This window comes from Mesoplodon densirostris, chromosome 16 (assembly GCF_025265405.1).
Source record: "Mesoplodon densirostris isolate mMesDen1 chromosome 16, mMesDen1 primary haplotype, whole genome shotgun sequence".
NCBI classification, from domain to species: domain Eukaryota; kingdom Metazoa; phylum Chordata; class Mammalia; order Artiodactyla; family Ziphiidae; genus Mesoplodon; species Mesoplodon densirostris.
In genome coordinates this window covers 16,991,418-17,009,595 of record NC_082676.1, presented here as the reverse complement: position 1 = coordinate 17,009,595, position 18,178 = coordinate 16,991,418, and the positions used below count along the sequence as shown (strand labels likewise).

At 42.2% G+C, this 18,178-nt stretch overlaps 1 protein-coding gene across 1 annotated transcript in view; it reads left to right on the top strand.

Moving 5' to 3' along the window:
• The window catches only part of IFT52 (intraflagellar transport 52), a 34,050-nt gene continuing 15,872 nt past the window's right edge, over positions 1 to 18,178 (top strand). The window contains exons 1-7 of the mRNA XM_060120474.1: positions 1 to 164; positions 3,397 to 3,521; positions 4,165 to 4,252; positions 8,489 to 8,618; positions 8,912 to 8,987; positions 10,044 to 10,115; positions 14,917 to 15,043. Of these exons, the coding sequence (XP_059976457.1) occupies positions 144 to 164; positions 3,397 to 3,521; positions 4,165 to 4,252; positions 8,489 to 8,618; positions 8,912 to 8,987; positions 10,044 to 10,115; positions 14,917 to 15,043 (639 nt within the window). The 5' untranslated portion in view covers positions 1 to 143. The remainder of the gene's footprint in view (positions 165 to 3,396; positions 3,522 to 4,164; positions 4,253 to 8,488; positions 8,619 to 8,911; positions 8,988 to 10,043; positions 10,116 to 14,916; positions 15,044 to 18,178) is intronic.

Sequence of the window (18,178 nt, the reverse complement as noted above, 5' to 3'; positions counted from 1 at the left end):
CTCTTCCGTCCTGTCGTCATCACGTCGCTCCGGAGGTAGTTCCACGCTCGGGTCCACGCCCTTCCAGCGCGCAGCTTTGCCTCCGCAGTTGCTAAGCGGCCTTGGATACCTGCCCGCGGGATGCTGGGCGGCGTCAGGTGAAGATGGTGGTCCCTGGGCCTCAGGTAAGACGGATTCCTACCGTGGTGGGCCGGCCGAGGTGTTGGGAATCGGCGAGGGCCTCGCCGGACTGTCCTCGAGGCCGCTGGGCCCGTCTTAGAGAAAATCGAGGTCCGCTAGGGTAAAGTAAAAGTGGGGGGTGGGGCGCAGATATAGGCCCGGATCCCGGACCTCAGACTGGGCTCGAATCTAACTCGCCTTCGGCTGGGAGATGTTTAGTCATCCTGCTGAGTATGAAAGAGCATTGGAGAAGAAACCATAATGTGACATCCTAGTTCCATCCCCTTTTTCTAGGAATCCTGCTCTTAGGAATCTGTCCTACGGCAAAAATAATTAATGACAGAAGCAGAAATACGTACATTTCAGTAGGGTCTACGATGGCAAAAAATTGAAAAGATGCTCATGAAGATTGAGTTTATTATGGCATAACCACGCAACCACTAACCTAATCAGAAGGCAGAATACAATGTTGTATGTACACACTGTGAAAATAAGCATAGGCATGGATGGAATGGAACATGAAAAGATAGCTGTGGTGGGATCATGGGGGGATTTTCTTTTTTAACCTGACAAAATGATTTTAAAGTTCAACCTAAAAAATAAATATGTGGGACTAACGAGAAAAATTCTAAAACTTAAGAGTAATGAAAGAGATTAGCTCGTATCAGCACCACCAAGTATTATAACATACATATTATAAACCTGTAGTAATTAAAATAGTATGGAACTGGGCAGGAATTTACAGGCAGATAGAATATATAGAATTCATAATAAAATTCAGTTTTTAGGGATTTATTATATAGGCAAGGTGGTATTTTAAATCAGCATAGAAAGGATGGATTGGTGTCAGGCAGCTTGCTAGTAATTAAAACAATAACAAAATTAAAGCACCAAAATAAAGTCCAAATGGACTAAAATTTAAGTCTTAAAAATTTTGACATCATAAAAGTACTAGGAGAAAGCATTGTTGGATCTATTTATTTATTTATTTTGTGTGTGTGTGTGGTACGTGGGCCTCTCACTGCTGTGGCCTCTCCCTTTGCGGAGCACAGGCTCCGGACTCGCAGTCTCAGCGGCCATGGCTCACGGGCCCAGCCGCTCCGCGGCATGTGGGATCCTCCCGGACCGGGGCACGAACCCATGTCCCCTGCATCGGCAGGCGGACTCTCAACCACTGCGCCACCAGGGAAGCCCCTGGATGTATTTATAATCTTAGCATGGTAAAAACTCTTCAAAAGGGTTTCCCTGGTGGTTCAGTGGTTAAGAACCCGCCTGCCGATGCAGGGGACACAGGTTCAAGCCCTGGTCCGGGAAGATCCCACATGCCGTGGAGCAACTAAGCCTGTGCGCCACAACTACTGAGCTCATGTGCTTCAACTACTGAAGCCCACGCGCCTAGAGCCCGTGCTTTGCAACAACAGAAGCCACCGCAATGAGAAGCCGGCACACCACAACGAAGAGTAGCCCCCACTCGCTGCAACTAGAGGAAGCCCGCGTGCAGCAACGAAGGCCCAACACAGCCATAAATAAATAAATAAATAAATAAATACATACATACATACATACATACATACATGCATACTCTTCTAAATATGTCACGCAATCCAGAAGCCAGAAGGGAAAAGATTAATGCTTTTGACTCTATAAAATTTAAAACTTTCTGTGTGGCTTGCAACATTCAAGCAAACTAAACCAAAAAAACTACCAGCAGCTAAGTCTAAAGACAAACTTATGGAAGTCTTTATTTAATGATCAATTAGAAAAATTTTAAACCCAACAGCAGAGTATATGAACAAGAAAATCAGAAGAAATACAAGTGGCCAATATAAACAGTGAAAGATGGCCATCTCACTAATTTCAAAGTGCAAATTAAAATAATAAGGATTTTTTTTGCCTATCTTATTAGCAAAGATTAAAAAAATTAAAAATAAGATTGTGTGGAAACAAATATATTAGTGTTAGTGGAAGTAAAAATTAGTACAATTTTTTGGAGGGCAATTTGGAAATAATTTACTTAGCCATTCAACAGGTAGGAATTTATTCTATAGATATGCAAAGTGAACAAAAACAACATGTTCAAATATGATGTTTGTAGTATTCTTTTTTTTTTTTTTTTTTTTCAGTACGCAGGCCTCTCACTGTTGTGGCCTCTCCCATTGCGGAGCACAGGCTCCGGACACACAGGCTCCGCGGCCATGGCTCACAGGCCCAGCCGCTCCGCGGCATATGGGATCCTCCCAGACCGGGGCACAAACCCATATCCCCTGCATCGGCAGGTGGACTCTCAACCACTGCACCACCAGGGAGGCCCTGTAGTATTCTTTTACTAGCAAAAATTTGGAGAAAAAAACATGTCAATCAGTATATGAGTGGTTACATAAATGTCAGTACATCCATAAAATGGAATGCTGTGCAGCAGTTAAAAAAAAAAGTGGTAGATCCATATATAGTGACATGGAAAGATGTGAAAGATACAGGTTAGGTGAAAAAAGTGTGTTGCAGAATAGTGCATATGGTCCTATTTAGTAAATAAAACTATAAGTTACCATATGTATAAAAAGAATTTAGAAAACTATACCCCACATTTAACAGTAGTTAGCAGTGAGGAATCAGGTTGGAAACATGGTTCCCCACATGGTAGCGTGATGGCAGGGCAGGGCCATGGAAGTGGGCTGATGGGAAACCCAGGGTTTGCCTTGGGTTTCTGCAGCCGTGATTATTCATTTCACTTTCAACCTTTGAATTGTAGTGAAATTGTAGCTAAGTTGCAGCTGTGTACCTTTTTAAAAAATAGATTTAATTAATTAATTAATTTGTTTGTTTAAATTTTGGCTCAGTTGGGTCTTCGTTGCTGTGCGTGTGCTTTCCCTAGTTGCGCTGAGCAGGGGCTACTCTTCACTGAGTTGCGCGGGCTTCTCACTGCGGTGGCTTCTCTTGTTGTGGAGCACGGCCTCTAGGCACACGGGCTTCAGTAGTTGTGGCTCGCAGGCTCTAGAGCACAGGCTCAGTAGTTGTGGTGCACGGGCTTAGTTGCTCCACGGCATGTGGGATCTTCCCAGACCAGGGCTTGAACCTGTGTTCCCTGCATTGGCAGGCGGATTCTTAACCACTGTGCCACCAGGGAAGCCCACCTTTTCTTAATGAATTATAAGAAGTAGACTATTGGTTCCTTTTAGGGTCTTTCTTTTGGAATATTGTTTATTGTTTCCCTTTTTTCTGATCCCTTTTTTCCATAAGGTGACCATGGAGAAAGAGCTTCGGAGCACCATTCTTTTCAATGCATGCAAAAAGGAAGTATTTACCACCAGCAATGGCTATAAATCCATGCAGAAAAGACTTCGGAGTAATTGGAAGATTCAGAGGTGACCGAGTGAATTGTTTTCCCTTCTAAGTGATGATAACAGCCTGCTGATAACACTGAAAAGTCTTTATTTTCTTATGTAAAATAGATTATTTATGCGGGAGGAATTCCATTTAAAGGTCGTTCAGAAGTAAATAAATGATTTTTAAAACATATCTTTCAAAAATTGACAATTAGCATATTATTAAGTGGTCCCCCCAAATCACAAATCAAGTAATTATTCCAGTTATACATATGCAAGTTTTTAAAAGGTTAGAGGCTTAGGGAAAGGAAAAATGAAAATATCCGTGTGTGTGTGTGTGTGTGTGTGTGTGTGTGTGTGTGGTTAATGGGTAAAGGATGTGTAATCATACAAGCTAATGGTAGAGCTGATTGAATTTGTAGTTGGAGGACTTCTTTAAGCTCTAGTGTGGTTTAATTTGGACACCTTGGCTTATAGGTAGTGCTTGAGCACAGGCTGATGACTGGGGCAGACCTATTAGAGGGGATTCTCACTTTGGGAGAGAGGCTGGACCAGGTACCTCTAAATCCCTTCATTTCTGTGCCTCTGTAGCCTCTGATTCCATACAGTCTAGATGCTAAAATAGCTCATAACTTGGTTTAAATAATGGATCTAACACTTGCTTTTAAAATCATATTTCTAGCTTAAAAGATGAAATTACATCTGAGAAGCTAACTGGGGTGAAGCTGTGGATTACAGCGGGGCCAAGGGAAAAATTTACTGCAGCTGAGGTAAGAAATATCCATAAAGAAGAAATGTAGTGAGATAGTTAGGAGCATGGGCTCTGAAATCCCGGGCTTAAATCCCTCTTCACCGCTTGTCTGTGTTGCCTTAAGGTGGTCACTTCATCTGTTTCTTCATCATGGAGTTGTTGTGATGTTTAACTGAGTTAATGCATGTTAAGTGCCAAATACATAGTGCAGGCTAACTCAATATTAACCATACTTCTTTGCCATGTTTTTGCTTTAAAAATAGGAAAATTCCATTTAAAATTAAGCTGTTTTTTATTCTATTTCATGGATAGACAAAGAATCGTTAAGTGTAAAACCCAAATAAAAATAACAAGTGTTGGCAGAGATGTGGAGAAATTGGAACCCTTGTGCACTATTGGTGGAAAGGTAAAATGGTGCAGCCACTATGGAAAACAGTATGGCGGTCCCTCAGAAAATTAAAAATAGAATTATATGATCCAGCAATCCCACTTCTGGATATATATATTCAAAAGAATGGAAAGCAGGGTCTCAAAGAGGTGTTTGTACACCCATGTTCATCGCAGCATTATTCACAGTAGCCAAAAGGTAGAAGCAACGCAGGTGTCCACCAACAGATGATAAATAAAATGGGATCAATACATCAATGAATTATTACTCAGTCTTAAGAAAGAAGGCAGTTCCGGTACTTGCCACGACATGCACGAATCTTGAGGACATTATGCTAAGTGACATAAGCCAGTTACAAAAGGGCAAACGCTGTATGGTACCATTCATGTGGTGTACCTAGAGTAATCAAATTCGTAGAGAGAAGGTTAAAGTGGTAGTTGCCAAATGGGTATGAAGGTTTTGTTTTGCAAGGTGAAGAGTTCTGTAGATTGTTTGTACAACATTGTGAATGTACTTAACTTTACTGAACTGTACACTTAAAAGTAGTTAAGAGGGTAGATTGTGTGTTATGTGTATTTTACCATAGTTAAAAAAGCAAAAAACCCAGAACATAGCAAGAGCCTTTCTCACAGAGACTTGGAAGTGCTTGGTGTTCTGGGAGGGATGTGGGGAGGAGGCAGGGTGGGGCCTGTGTGGTCCTTAGACTTAGGTGTCCAAGGTCTCCTTCTCTTACTTTGGGTGAGGCCACGGGGAGTGGTCCACAGGAGAGCATTCCTGTTGTCCTTTTTTTTTTTTTTTTTTAAAGATGTTGGAGGTAGGAATTTATTAATTAATTTATTTATTTTTGCCGTGTTGGGTCTTCGTTTCTGTGCGAGGGCTTTCTCTAGTTTTGGCAAGTGGGGGCCACTCTTCATCGCGGTGCGCGGGCCTCTCACTGTCATGGCCTCTCTTGTTGCAGAGCACAGGCTCCAGACGCGCAGGCTCAGTAGTTGTGGCTCATGGGCCCAGTTGCTCCGTGGCATGTGGGATCTTCCCAGACCAGGGCTCAAACCCGGGTCCCCTGCATTAGCAGGCAGATTCTCAACCACTGCGCCACCAGGGAAGCCCCTGTCGTCCTTTTTTTTCTCAACCTGACTGCAAGGCCACCCTCTCATCTGGGAGGGGCATGGAGGGAGACATAACTATTTAATCAGCTTAATTGAGAGGAGGAGCAGGAATTATCATTGGGAACGTGGAGGTGACCAGCCACTCCTACCCCATGAGACCCCTCGGAAAGTACACACAGCGGGCAGTGGCCTGCAAAGGAATACTGTTGGGCTTTGGTCCCACGCTCTGATAGTTTCTCTTCCACCTCCCTTCTCCAGCTAGGGAGGAAAGAGAGGTGTCCCCGTCTGGGCCAAGGAGCAAGCAGCCTCAGGAAAGCCAGGGCATCCAGAGAGAGGGCCAGAGACCCATGCCTGGGCCTTTTTCCAAGAGGAGATGAGCGCCAGGCCAAACCTTTTTTCAGGCTTTCAGGGATGGGAAGCAGTGGCTTCCAAAAGACAAGGGTCCCTTGAGAGGCAGATTTTGTTCTTTGGAACTTTAGCCTAATGTTCTCTCACCAGACCAGCCCCTGGCACCATGTTTTCTCTTTATAGAGTTGGAGTGAGGCGGGGAGGAAAGGGAGAAAAGCGTTTAACTTCTTCCTAAGAACCAACATCTTCTTGTGTTTTTATGCTTCCACTGGGCTGATCCTAGTGGTCAGCAGAGGTCTTCATCCAGGGCAGAGATCACCACTTTCCTGGTCATCGTTGCTGGTCTCTGAGGACTCGTAAAGGGTCAGTTCACACCTCCAGGGCTATGTGATCTCTCTTTGATGTTGTCCTCCAGAAACTTCTGTGACAGAACAGACATCATATGTCTGACATTAGATGCAAGAATCAAGCTAGAGGCGAGGCTGAATTCAGAGTCTTCCCCTGTTTCCCACCTCACCTCCACTGGCTCATCACACTCACTTAGCGGTGATATTCAGTTATCTCCAGCAGCCCACGCCATGCTTCCCAACCCCGTCAGATCAAGGGCCACCTTATTACAAATGCCCCTTTATCATACTGAATTGAAAAGCATAGATAATATAACTCATCACCATTTAAAAAGAAAAGTTGATGCTCTAACTATATTAAAGGGAGATGGTTTATTTAAAAAAATACATGAACTTCAAATTGTAAATGTATGGGCATATATACTCTAGAAGAATATGTATGTTTTAGTGTGTTAATCCTTGAACTTACATACACTTAGAACACTTCTTTACATTTGCCATTTTGAAACAAAGGCTAAATGTAAATCTAAGTATATAGAATCACCATGAATGGGACAGCCTATTGTGTGGAGTCCAGAATCCGTGAAGTTTTGTCTCATTTGGGAGCAAGCCATCTTGGCGATGTTAACTGTGGCACTGTATTTTCTATATTTAGGGGATTGGGGGAGAGAAGCAAATCCAGGTTGTGTGCAAGAGCAAGAGGGCCGTGCTGTAGCAGTGCTGCCTTGGAACAGTGGTTTCCCAAGTGAGATGCATGTAATGAACCACTGTGGTGCCAGAAGGAAATTATTCATATCTTTATCATCCTTAAAAATGTTCTTTTGGGGAGTTTTTGTTTTGTTTTGTTTTTGGCCACGCCGCGCGGCTTGCAGGATCTTAGTTCCCCAACCAGGGGTTAAACCCGGGCCCTCGGCAGTGAAAGCGCAGAGTCCTAACCACTGGACTGCCAGGGAATTCCCTGGGGAGTATATTTTGTAATGATATAAATATACGTACTTTCTATACGTATTGGATCGCACATTCAAATTTTTTTCTGAGGGGGTGCTTGAAGAAAGTTGAGAGACTGTTGGTCTAGACCGCCCACCCCAGGTGTTCTTAGGCTAGGTCAACAAAATCAGCACTAGATTTTCTTCTCTCCCCAGCTTTGTGAAAGCAAGAGAGCTTTCCAAGAGATAGGTAGACAGCATGCCTTTCTTATGTGGTTTGATCAGTCAGTGACTTGAACAGAATTCGTCCTTGAGAGATGGTATGAAATGCCTTTATCCTGATATCCTTGGCTGGCAGTGAGGAAAAGGTATGATCTCTATCAATAGTTTTCAAACAGGGATGGTTTTGCTCACTCCACACCCCCTCCCCCAACCCCAGGGGACATTTGGCAACATCTGGAGACATTTTTGATTGTCCAGAGAGGGTGGGTACAGCTAGCATCTAGTAGGTAAAGACCAGGGATGCTGCTGATTGGAGGAGACCTGTGAGCTTCCTTTAGCTAATAGTTTTCCACTTTTGGTTTGCTGTCCAGATAGTCAACTTGGAAAATGTCATTTCAGTTTGAGTATTTTGGAGCTTTATACTAAAGACAAGTGTGGAAATCCTACACAGAGAGTAAATTTTATATTATCTTAATATAGATTTACATTTAAGTGCCTTTGTAGATTTGAAGTTGTTTCTTTTTCATCTAGTTAAGGTCTTTTTTTTTTTTCGGCTGTGTTGGGTCTTCGTTGCTGCGTGCAAGCTTTCTCTAGTTGCAGCAGGTGGGGGCTGCTCTTCATTGCGGTGCACAGGCTTCTCATTGTGGTGGCTTCTTTTGTTGCAGAGCACGGGCTCTAGGGCACATGGGCTTCAGTAGTTGTGGCGCGCGGGCTCAGTAGTTGTGGCACATGGGCTTAGTTGCTCCGTGGCATGTGGGATCTTCTCAGGCCAGGGCTTGAACCCGTGTCCCCTGCATTGGCAGGAGGATTCTTAACCACTGTGCCACCAGGGAAGTCCCTAGTTAAGGTCTTATTCATAGTAGTTTGGATAAAAGTCTTTGAGGTATATTCATAGATTGTTTCTTTTTCTTTGTGTAGTTTGAAGTCCTGAAGAAGTACCTTGATGGCGGTGGAGATATCCTTGTGATGCTAGGAGAGGGTGGGGAATCCAGATTTGACACCAACATTAACTTCCTCCTAGAAGAATATGGAATCATGGTTAATAATGGTAATTATTATTATTGTTTTAATAGAGGCAGTAATTTCCTGTTTATTATTTATGTCGTAGTCCTCTGGGCCTGATAGTACAATGGAAAAAGCCCTGGGCTGTGCGGGTGCATGGTCCAGGATTCTGGCCTCACCAGCAGTCTGAATTTTCTAGTGCTAAGCTTCTTCCATTTATAAATTGAGAGAGATTGGAATATAGTTCCAGGATTCCTTTCAGGTCAAAATTTGTATGTGTCTATAATATCAAACTTACTTCTAATCTAAGAAGCGCCTTCCTCTCTTTTTCCCTTAAAGATGCTGTGGTTAGAAATGTATATTATAAGTATTTCCATCCTAAAGAAGCTCTAGTTTCCAATGGAGTCTTGAATAGGTAAGCATATTGAAAACAGAAATGACTTTGCCAATGACTCTCCTCTTTCCTACGTGACTCTTCCCTTCTCCCTTCTCACATGTTCCTTTCTCTGGCCCTTTTTCCTTTCTTGCCTTTTTAAAAAATTTTATTATACCATAGTTTATTATGTTACTTCTCATCCATCATATTACATTCCTCCCATCTTTTGAAACCTTACTCCACATCACCTTTTTGATGGTTAGAATATAGTCAGTTGCAAGTAAAGAAAACCCTATTCGGATGGGATTAAACAATACAGAGACTTTATTGATTCATGTCATTGAAAAGTCGAGAGCTAGGGCAGGCTTTGGGTGTGGATTGACTGTAATATTCGTCAGGTCATCAGGGCTCCAGTTCCATTTCTCTGCAGTTCTCTTGGCTCTGCTGTCCTGTGGTGGGGAGCTGACCAGTTTTAACAGTTCCCAAATTTGTATCCTCATGCCACACCATTTAGGGCAAGAGCGTATGCCTTGGTCCCAGCATTCCCAGCAATAGTAGACCTGGGGTTTGCTGTGACAGAGGGCATAGAATGCCCTGGTGGCACAGTTATGTCATATTCTCCACCCCTGGAACCTAGGATGAAGTCAGTTTTTTCTCATCCATTGGATCCTAAAACATAAATTAAGAGCTTTGAGAAAGTGAGAAATGAATGCATGAGGGGGCAACAACAGGGGCCTTCTGGGAGCTTTTCCCTGTATTCCAAACGATTCATTCCACACTTGAACTTGCCAGGTACTCTGCTGGGTCTGAAGATAGAGAGTCTAGAACACAGGACTAGAATGCGGGTCTAGTACATATTTGGACCTTTCCCTCAGGACTCAAGAAAGAGGAACTGATTCTTATATTTTCATGTTAACTTTTGCAGGCTTCCCAAAAGAGATGTAGGTGTGTAGGAATACCTTTATTTGATTTTTAAGAATGGTATTTTGAGCAAGTCTGCACAGTACTTGTATCTAATTCATAGTTACTATTAATGAATGGATTGTGAAATTTCTAAATTTTTTTGTTTACTAGATTTTAATTTTTTTCTTCAAGGGAAATTAGCCGAGCTGCAGGGAAGGCAGTGCCTGGGATCATTGAAGAGGAGAGCAGTGGAAACAATGCCCAGTGAGTGTTTTCTGAGGCCACCTGAAGGGGACATATTTGCCATTTGAAGAGTTTTCTTTTTCAAAGCGAAGCATTTTCATTTCTGATTACAAAAGTAATTCTCACCAAAAACCAGATTGATCAGTTCAAAAGGAAGAAAATAGAAGTCCTCCGGTGTAAATCCATGCCCCTCTCCCCAGAGATAATCCTTCTTAACTGTATTTAGATTTTTTTCGGGAATTCCCTGGCGGTCCAGCGGTTAGGACTCCGTGCTTCCACTGCAGGGGGCACGGGTTCAATCCCTGGTCAGGGAACTAAGATCCTGCATGCCACACTGTGTAGCCAAAAAAAAAAAAAAAAGGTATTCAGATTTTTTGATTTTTTTTCATATATAAAAATAGAGTTATGGGCTTCCCTGGTGGCGCAGTGGTTGGGAGTTTGCCTGCCAATGTAGGGGACACGGGTTTGTGCCCCGGTCCGGGAAGATCCCACATGCCGTGGAGCGGCTGGGCCCGTGAGCCATGGCCGCTGAGCCTGCGTGTCTGGAGCCTGTTCTCTGCAATGGGAGAGGCCACAACAGTGAGAGGCCTGCGTACTGCAAAAAAAAAAAAAAAAAAAAATAGAATTAGGTACTTTATCCTTTTTATGACTGGATTAAACTGGATGTATCCTAATCTAATCAATCTCCTATTATTGAACATTTAGGTAGTTGATGATATTTTGCTTTAATAATACCACCTAACATTTATTGAGCACTTACTGTGTCACAGGCATGTATTATTACCTCATTTAATCCTCACAACCACCTATAAGGTTGTTGACAAGATAACAGTTTAATTGCCCAAGCTCACTTGACTGGTAAGTGTCAGAACTGAGTTTCAAACCTAGGCAGTCTGCTCTAGGGCCTGTACTCTTAACTTCTTTTCCTTACTGTTATTATAAACAGTTTTATATTATAAATAACAAAGCACAAAGTGAACGTCTTTGTATGTACAATTTGTGCACTTAATGCTAATATCTTAGTAGGCCAGATTCTTAGCATTCAGATTTCTGGGTCAGAGGTCTTCCAGTCGATGCATTGCCAAATGTGATGCATTGCCAAGTCACCCTCCAGGCTTTTGTAACATTTACAGTCCCTATGAACGTGCCCCCTTTCCCTCTATTGCCAGCATGGAATATTCTGTTGAAAATGATACCACTTTATTTTAACTTGCAATTCTTTTTTCTTTTTTTAAATAAATTTATTTATTTTTATTTATTTTATTTTTGGCTGCGTTGGGTCTTCGTTGCTGTTCGTGGGCTTTCTCTAGTTGTGGAGAGCGGGGCTACTCTCCGTTGCGGTGCGTGGGCTTCTCACTGTTGTGGCCTCTCCTGTTGCGGGGCACAGGCTCCAGACGTGCAGGCTCAGTAGCCATGGCTCACGGGCCCAGCCGCTCCGCGGCATGTGGGATCTTCCCGGACTGGGGCACGAACTCGTGTCCCCTGCATTGGCAGGCGGACTCTCAACCACTGCGCCACCAGGGAAGCCCTGGTATAATTTTGGCTAATCATTTGGAAAAACATTTCCATTTTCATGCCACACCCCAAAATATATTTCAGATGGATTAAATCTTTAAATATTAAAAATGAAACCATAAAAAGCACTAAAAGAAACTCTAGGTGAATGTTGTGTAATCTTAGAGTACAAAAGACCTTTCTTAGTGTGAAACCAAGGTAAAGTCATAAAGGGGAAAATGTATAGCAACATATATCATAAGTTGACATTTTTGACATTCAAGAATCACAGTCTGATTCTTGGTGAATAAATGAAAGAACTATGGACATGGAGTTAGAAGGATTTAGAAGTTCCTGACTTCATGCCTTACTTGCAGGGTGACCCAGGGCAAAGTAACTCTTAGCTTCAGTTGCCATATCTGTGTAATGGGGACAGTATTAATCTTACAAAGTTCTTGGGAAACTCCAGTGTGGCAGTGCTTGTGGAAGTGCTCTGTAAGGTAGAGGGCAGTGTACCTTACCTGTGATGTGACCGTCATTACTTCCTCAGTAGTTGTCGTGAAGGGCAGATGGCAGGTTAATTTCCTGGGTCGTCCCGGAAGCAGCACAGTGTCTTGGGAGGCTTTGAGGTGGGATAAGCAGTCCTGCTCTGTGCTTTGAAATATCTTGACCTAATGGAGTCTCAAGCTCTCATTTAGCCCCATTTTTTATCATGTCCCCTTTTCCTTCTCTTTTTTTTTTTTTTGCTGTACGCGGGCCTCTCACTGCCGTGGCCCCTCCCATTGCGGAGCACAGGCTCCGGACGCGCAAGCCCAGCAGCCGTGGCCCACGGGCCCAGCTGCCTCGCAGCATATGGGATTCTCCCGGACCGGGGCACGAACCCGCATCCCCTGCATCAGCAGGTGGACTCCCAACCACTGCGCCACCAGGGAAGCCCCCGTTTTCCTTCCCTTACTCAGCCGTAGCCGCACTGACTTTGTTCTAATTCCTTAAGTATGCCAAGCTCTCTCTCACCTTAGGGCCTTCACATATCTGCTCTCTCTTCCAGGAATGCACTCTCCCAGCTAATCTTACTCATTCACACTTGGTTAGGAAAAGTCCTGTATTTGTTTTGGGGGTGGGTGTTTAACCTTATGCTTAAAGTCTTATCAAAATGTCAACCTGATTGATTTCTTAGTAATAATAAAAGAAATAGAGGAGTGTAAATAATAGCTTGAGAATTTCCGTCATATAACCATTCTACCTTCCTCCTTAAGAATTATCTCCCTTGAGTGCATTTGGGGAAGGTGTGGGGAAGGATGTGCCCTGACATCCACAGAACTATTTCTCCCACTTACCTTTTCTTCCTCCTTGGCAACTGCTCATTTTTTTCTGTTCTTGTCCTGGAAATCATGGGCTGCACCCCCCTTACTGGGATACTACTGGGGTAGGGGCGGAGGAGGAGAATGGGGAACACGGGGCAGGTACCACTCCTCAACCACGATGAGACACAGAAGTCATAGCGGTAGGTGAGACTTTACTGAAGGGATGCGGAAAACTAACACTGGAAGGAAATAATTTAAAACTTAAGCTAAAAAGAATGGTCTAAGAGAAAGGAAAATTAAAATCTTCATAAGGAACTCTTCATGGGTATTCCCGCTGCCCATTCCCCCTCCCCCCTGCCCCGGTTTCCAGTTGTATGCTTTGGTTTTAAGATTCCCGTTTCTCTCCTTTCTGAGGACACTTCCTTCAAACAGATACCTTTGCAGAGCTCCATTTTTCTTTCACAAAACCCTAGCCCCTCCTGCAGGGGTTGGCCTCCCCTAGGTCTGCACCCCACCCTTATCCCCTCCATCCCACACCCTTTCTAGGAGTACATTGCCCCAGGTACTGATTCACTCAAGACACTCGCAGTCTTTGCTAGGACAGTGGAGAGTAGAGGAGGGACTCCAAAGCAGGTCTGTGTAAAAGTGTCCGATGTGGGATAAATATATGCCTCTATTGATATAAGCGCTCAACAGGTAGCATACCCTTCTGATGACAGACACTCATTCTTAGAGATAACATCAGTCACATTTATAAGGGAGAGGAAAGAATTTACAGCTAAGACATTGTTGCACAGAGCAGGCTCATGTGTAGCTCTGGTGCAGTTCTTAGATGAGGCCCCCTCTTCTTCCTCTTCCTCCGTTGGGGCTGCTTTACTTCTTCCAGTTACAGTCATTTACACGTACGATTGTAAATTGTTAATTTATACTCACATTTCTTTTTTTTTTCCTTTATTATTTATTTATTTATTTATTTTTGCTTTATAACAAATTTAATCAGTTATACATATACATATGTTCCCATATCCCTTCCCTTTTGCGTCTCCCTCCCACCCTCCCTATCCCACCCCTCCAGGCGGTCACAGAGCACCGAGCTGATCTCCCTGTGCTATGCGGCTGCTTCCCACTAGCTATCTACCTTACGTTTGGTAGTGTATATATGTCCATGCCGCTCTTTCACTTTGTCACAGCTTACCCTTCCCCCTCCCCATATCCTCAAGTCCATTCTCTAGTAGGTCTGTGTCTTTATTCCTGTCTTACCCCTATGTTCTTCATGACATTTTTTTTCTTAAATTCCATATATATGTGTCAGCATACAGTATTTGTCTTTCTCTTTCTGACTTACTTCACTCTGTATGACAGACTCTAGGTCCATCCACCTCATTACAAATAGCTCAATTTCATTTCTTTTTATGGCTGAGTAATATTCCATTGTATATATGTGCCACATCTTCTTTACCCATTCATCCGATGATGGACACTTAGGTTGTTTCCATCTCCGGGCTATTGTAAATAGGGCTGCTATGAACATTTTGGTACATGTCTCTTTTTGAATTATGGTTTTCTCAGGGTATATGCCCAGTAGTGGGATTGCTGGGTCATATGGTAGTTCTATTTGTAGTTTTTTAAGGAACCTCCATACCGTTCTCCATAGTGGCTGTACCAATTCACATTCCCACCAGCAGTGCAAGAGTGTTCCCTTTTTTCCACACCCTCTCCAGCATTTATTGTTTGTAGATTTTTTGATGATGGCCATTCTGACTGGTGTGAGATGATATCTCATTGTAGTTTTGATTTGCATTTCTCTAATGAGTAAAGATGTTGAGCATCCTTTCATGTATACTCACATTTCTTAAAATGCTTTATTAAACCTGTAGCTAGAGTGATACTAATTTTAAGTTAACAAACCAAAACTTATAGAATATTTTCTGTTTGATTGTGACTTGCTCAAGAAACACTGAGATTATCTTCAAAAATTTTTTATTCATTAAAAAAAACCTTGAATATTTCTTTATTTCTTTCAGGGCTCTCACCTTTGTCTATCCTTTTGGTGCCACATTGAGTGTCATGAAACCAGCAGTGGCTGTTCTGTCCACAGGCTCTGTCTGTTTCCCACTTAACAGACCCATCCTGGCTTTCTATCACTCGAAGGTACAGCCTTTCTTAGATAAGGGTGGATATGTAATTTTTATTACTGAAATAGTAAGAACTACTTTAGTTTCCATGGGGTTTCATATATTTTCTCTTTTTTTTTTTTTTTTTTTGGCTGCGCCACTATGTGGGATCTTAGTTCTCCGACCAGGGATTGAACTCGTGCCCCCTGCAGTGGAAGCTTGGAGTCCTAACCACTGGACCACCAGGGAACTCCCATATTTTCTCATTGGTCTTCACAATGGTCCTGTGAAGTAGGATTTCAATGAACTACATTTTACTTATGGGGAAACAGTGGATTGTCCAGTCATTGATGGAGTCAAGACTATACCTAGCTCTTATTCTAGATCCAAAGCCTTTCCACTGTAGCATGAGGCTACTGTAGTATAACTGTCTCTGACTACCAGCTCTCACCCTCAGTGTAAGAGAATCCATTCAGAGAAAGGTTGAGTTAGCAACCTATACCACAGTGCACAGAATTGTGCTGCTGGTATTTTAGTGTATCCCAGGAAAACATACCAGAAGACTAGTTGTTCAGTTCTCATCCTGGAAACCCCACAAAATGTGGGAACAGGTGGTCGCAGAGGACACAGCCGTCCTCATTATCACCCCACGTATCCACTGCCTTTTAATTCATGTTTGCTGAATTCACCTTCATCTGTCTACCAAGACTTGGAATTCACCAGCTGACCTCTCAGTTTTTCTCCAGAGACTTGCATGGCTCTAGCTACACATGATTCTATTTTTCTTTGTGGGACCTAAGTATTACTTTTCCATCTCATATTTAAAAGCTCTGACGTCATTTTTATTAGGAAGTAAATAAATGTCTATGCTGTGTTTGAAAGATGATATTTAGACAAAATTGGTATAGTTATTAATGGTAGTTAGTCTCTCCTAAACAGCAGGAAATACTGTTTTAAAATTAAAGTGTTATTGCACTTCCCTGGTGGCCTAGTGATTAAGACTCTGTGCTTCCACTGCAAGGGGCACAGTTTCGATCCCTGGTCTGGGAACTAAGATCCCGCATGCCCCATGGCATGGCCAAAAAAACCCAAATTAACATGTTATTAAATTATTCAAGATGTGGAAATAACTTTACATTAAATGTCTGTTTATAGGCACAAAAGTAATGAGACACCATCTTAAGGGGCCTCTGGTAGTATAATACTAGAACTGTTATAATTATTTGATTTTTTTAACTGTGCACAGAGATTTTACGTGGCTTAATCAGTGGATTTTTATGGAGCATCTGTTGGGTACAGAATTCTGTGCTAAGTGTGGTGATTCTTCTAGAATTCATGAGATTATCATGCGTTCATTGCCTAGCTATTTAAAGCCCATTTCCTCCTCCTGATAGGCTTTCAGTCCTGCCTTATAAACACAATCTTTCAGAGAGGTTGTTGCCTGTCACTCTTGTTGGTGAGGTGAAGCAGTGATCCCAGGGAGAGGCTCCGTCTGGAACCCATAGCAGCGCCAGGCTAGCACCGGGGCGTTCTGCCTTCTTGCCCAGGGCCATTGCCTTCGTTGAGCTTATCATGGTCCTTTCTAGGTCTTTGGTTTACTGGGATAGACTCATTAACATTGAAGGAGCACATTGGTCCTTGAGTAGACATACTCTTGTTTAATTGGAACAAATTATAGACAGATGCTGGAAAAGGAAGCTGAAGAAAATGGTAGAATCAGTCAGGACAGAATAAAAGGATTAAAAGACAATGTATAATCTATTTGAAATAAATGAGGTAGGGAAAAGAAAATACAGTTGACTCTTGAGCAGTGCAGGGGTTTGAGGTGCCAGCCCTCCGCACAGTGGAAAATCGTGTGTTACAGAGTCAGTCCTCTGTATATGCGGTTGTGCATCTGCGAATTCAACCAACCACGGATCGTGTAGTACAGTACTCTTTACTATTGAAAAAAATTCGCTAGTAAGTGGACCCATGCAGTTCAAACCCATGTTGTTCAAGTGTCGACTGTATACTAAGGAAAAGATAATATAAATCTGACTGTGGGAGGTGTAGGTATTTACTCATCTACAGGGATTCAAATCGCAGCCCAGTTCATTCAGTCACGTCCCTGCTATTTCTATAGAATTCCACCCAATTCACTTCCTATTCTCAGTAACCTATCTGTTTGCAGTGGTTATGGTATAGTAATCGTATTATTTTTCCTCTGAAGCATTTGCTTCTAATGTGGGACAGGTCAGAGTTTGTTTTGCAAATTTTGTTTTATTTACAGAATTTGTGCATTTGTAGCTCAACAACTCTGCTTAGGTGTTGTTCTTTCCGGTGTGGTTGCAGTTGTGCCTGTTCTCTGTATGTGATGTTGCTAGAAAATCTGATTTCATTTTGTGTTTTTAATATTGCACTGTTTTTTTTCTCATTACAAAAATAATATATGCTCATTGTAGAAAAATTTTTAAATGCAGAGATGCGCTACTCTGAGGCAGCCCAGGCCGACGTTTTGATCATTTTCTCCCACTTTTGCTTGTGCCTCATTTTTGTTTACTTGCCTCACAGGCTTTAAACTCCAGTAGCTGTACAATTGATGGTACACTTTTTTTGAGCCTAATGTTATGACAGAAGCATTTCCCCATATTATTGAGAAACCTTCCTAATATATAATTTAACAACTGGGGGAGGTTCCATTATTCTTAAGCATATTTCTGTGGGTGAACATTTGGATTTGTTTCTAATCTTTTGTGATTATGACTATAAAGTTGTGCAGAGTTTTTGGTATATTTTATATTCTGCTTTGTTGCATTTGTTGACAGTTTCAGCAACATTGTGTCAAAGAAGTTACTTCACTAAACCTGACCAACACTGTTTATAGTCATTTTTTTCTTATTAATCTGATAGGAAAAAGTACTTTGTTTTGATTTTTTTTTAATTACTAATACTAAAGTTTTTATTATTAACCAGTCGTTTCTTTTGTGAATTTTTCGTGCTTGTGGCTTAGTTTTCTGTTTGGATCTTAAATACTGTTTTTTGGTATTCATAAATGTCCAAATCTTTATAGATTATCTATGGATTTGTCTGTTTTTTCCTTTAAGATTATGATATTCATTTATAATTTCACTAACAATGGGAAATACTGTCGAATGAATTCACACTGCTTTCTATTAAAGTCAAATTGAAGGGT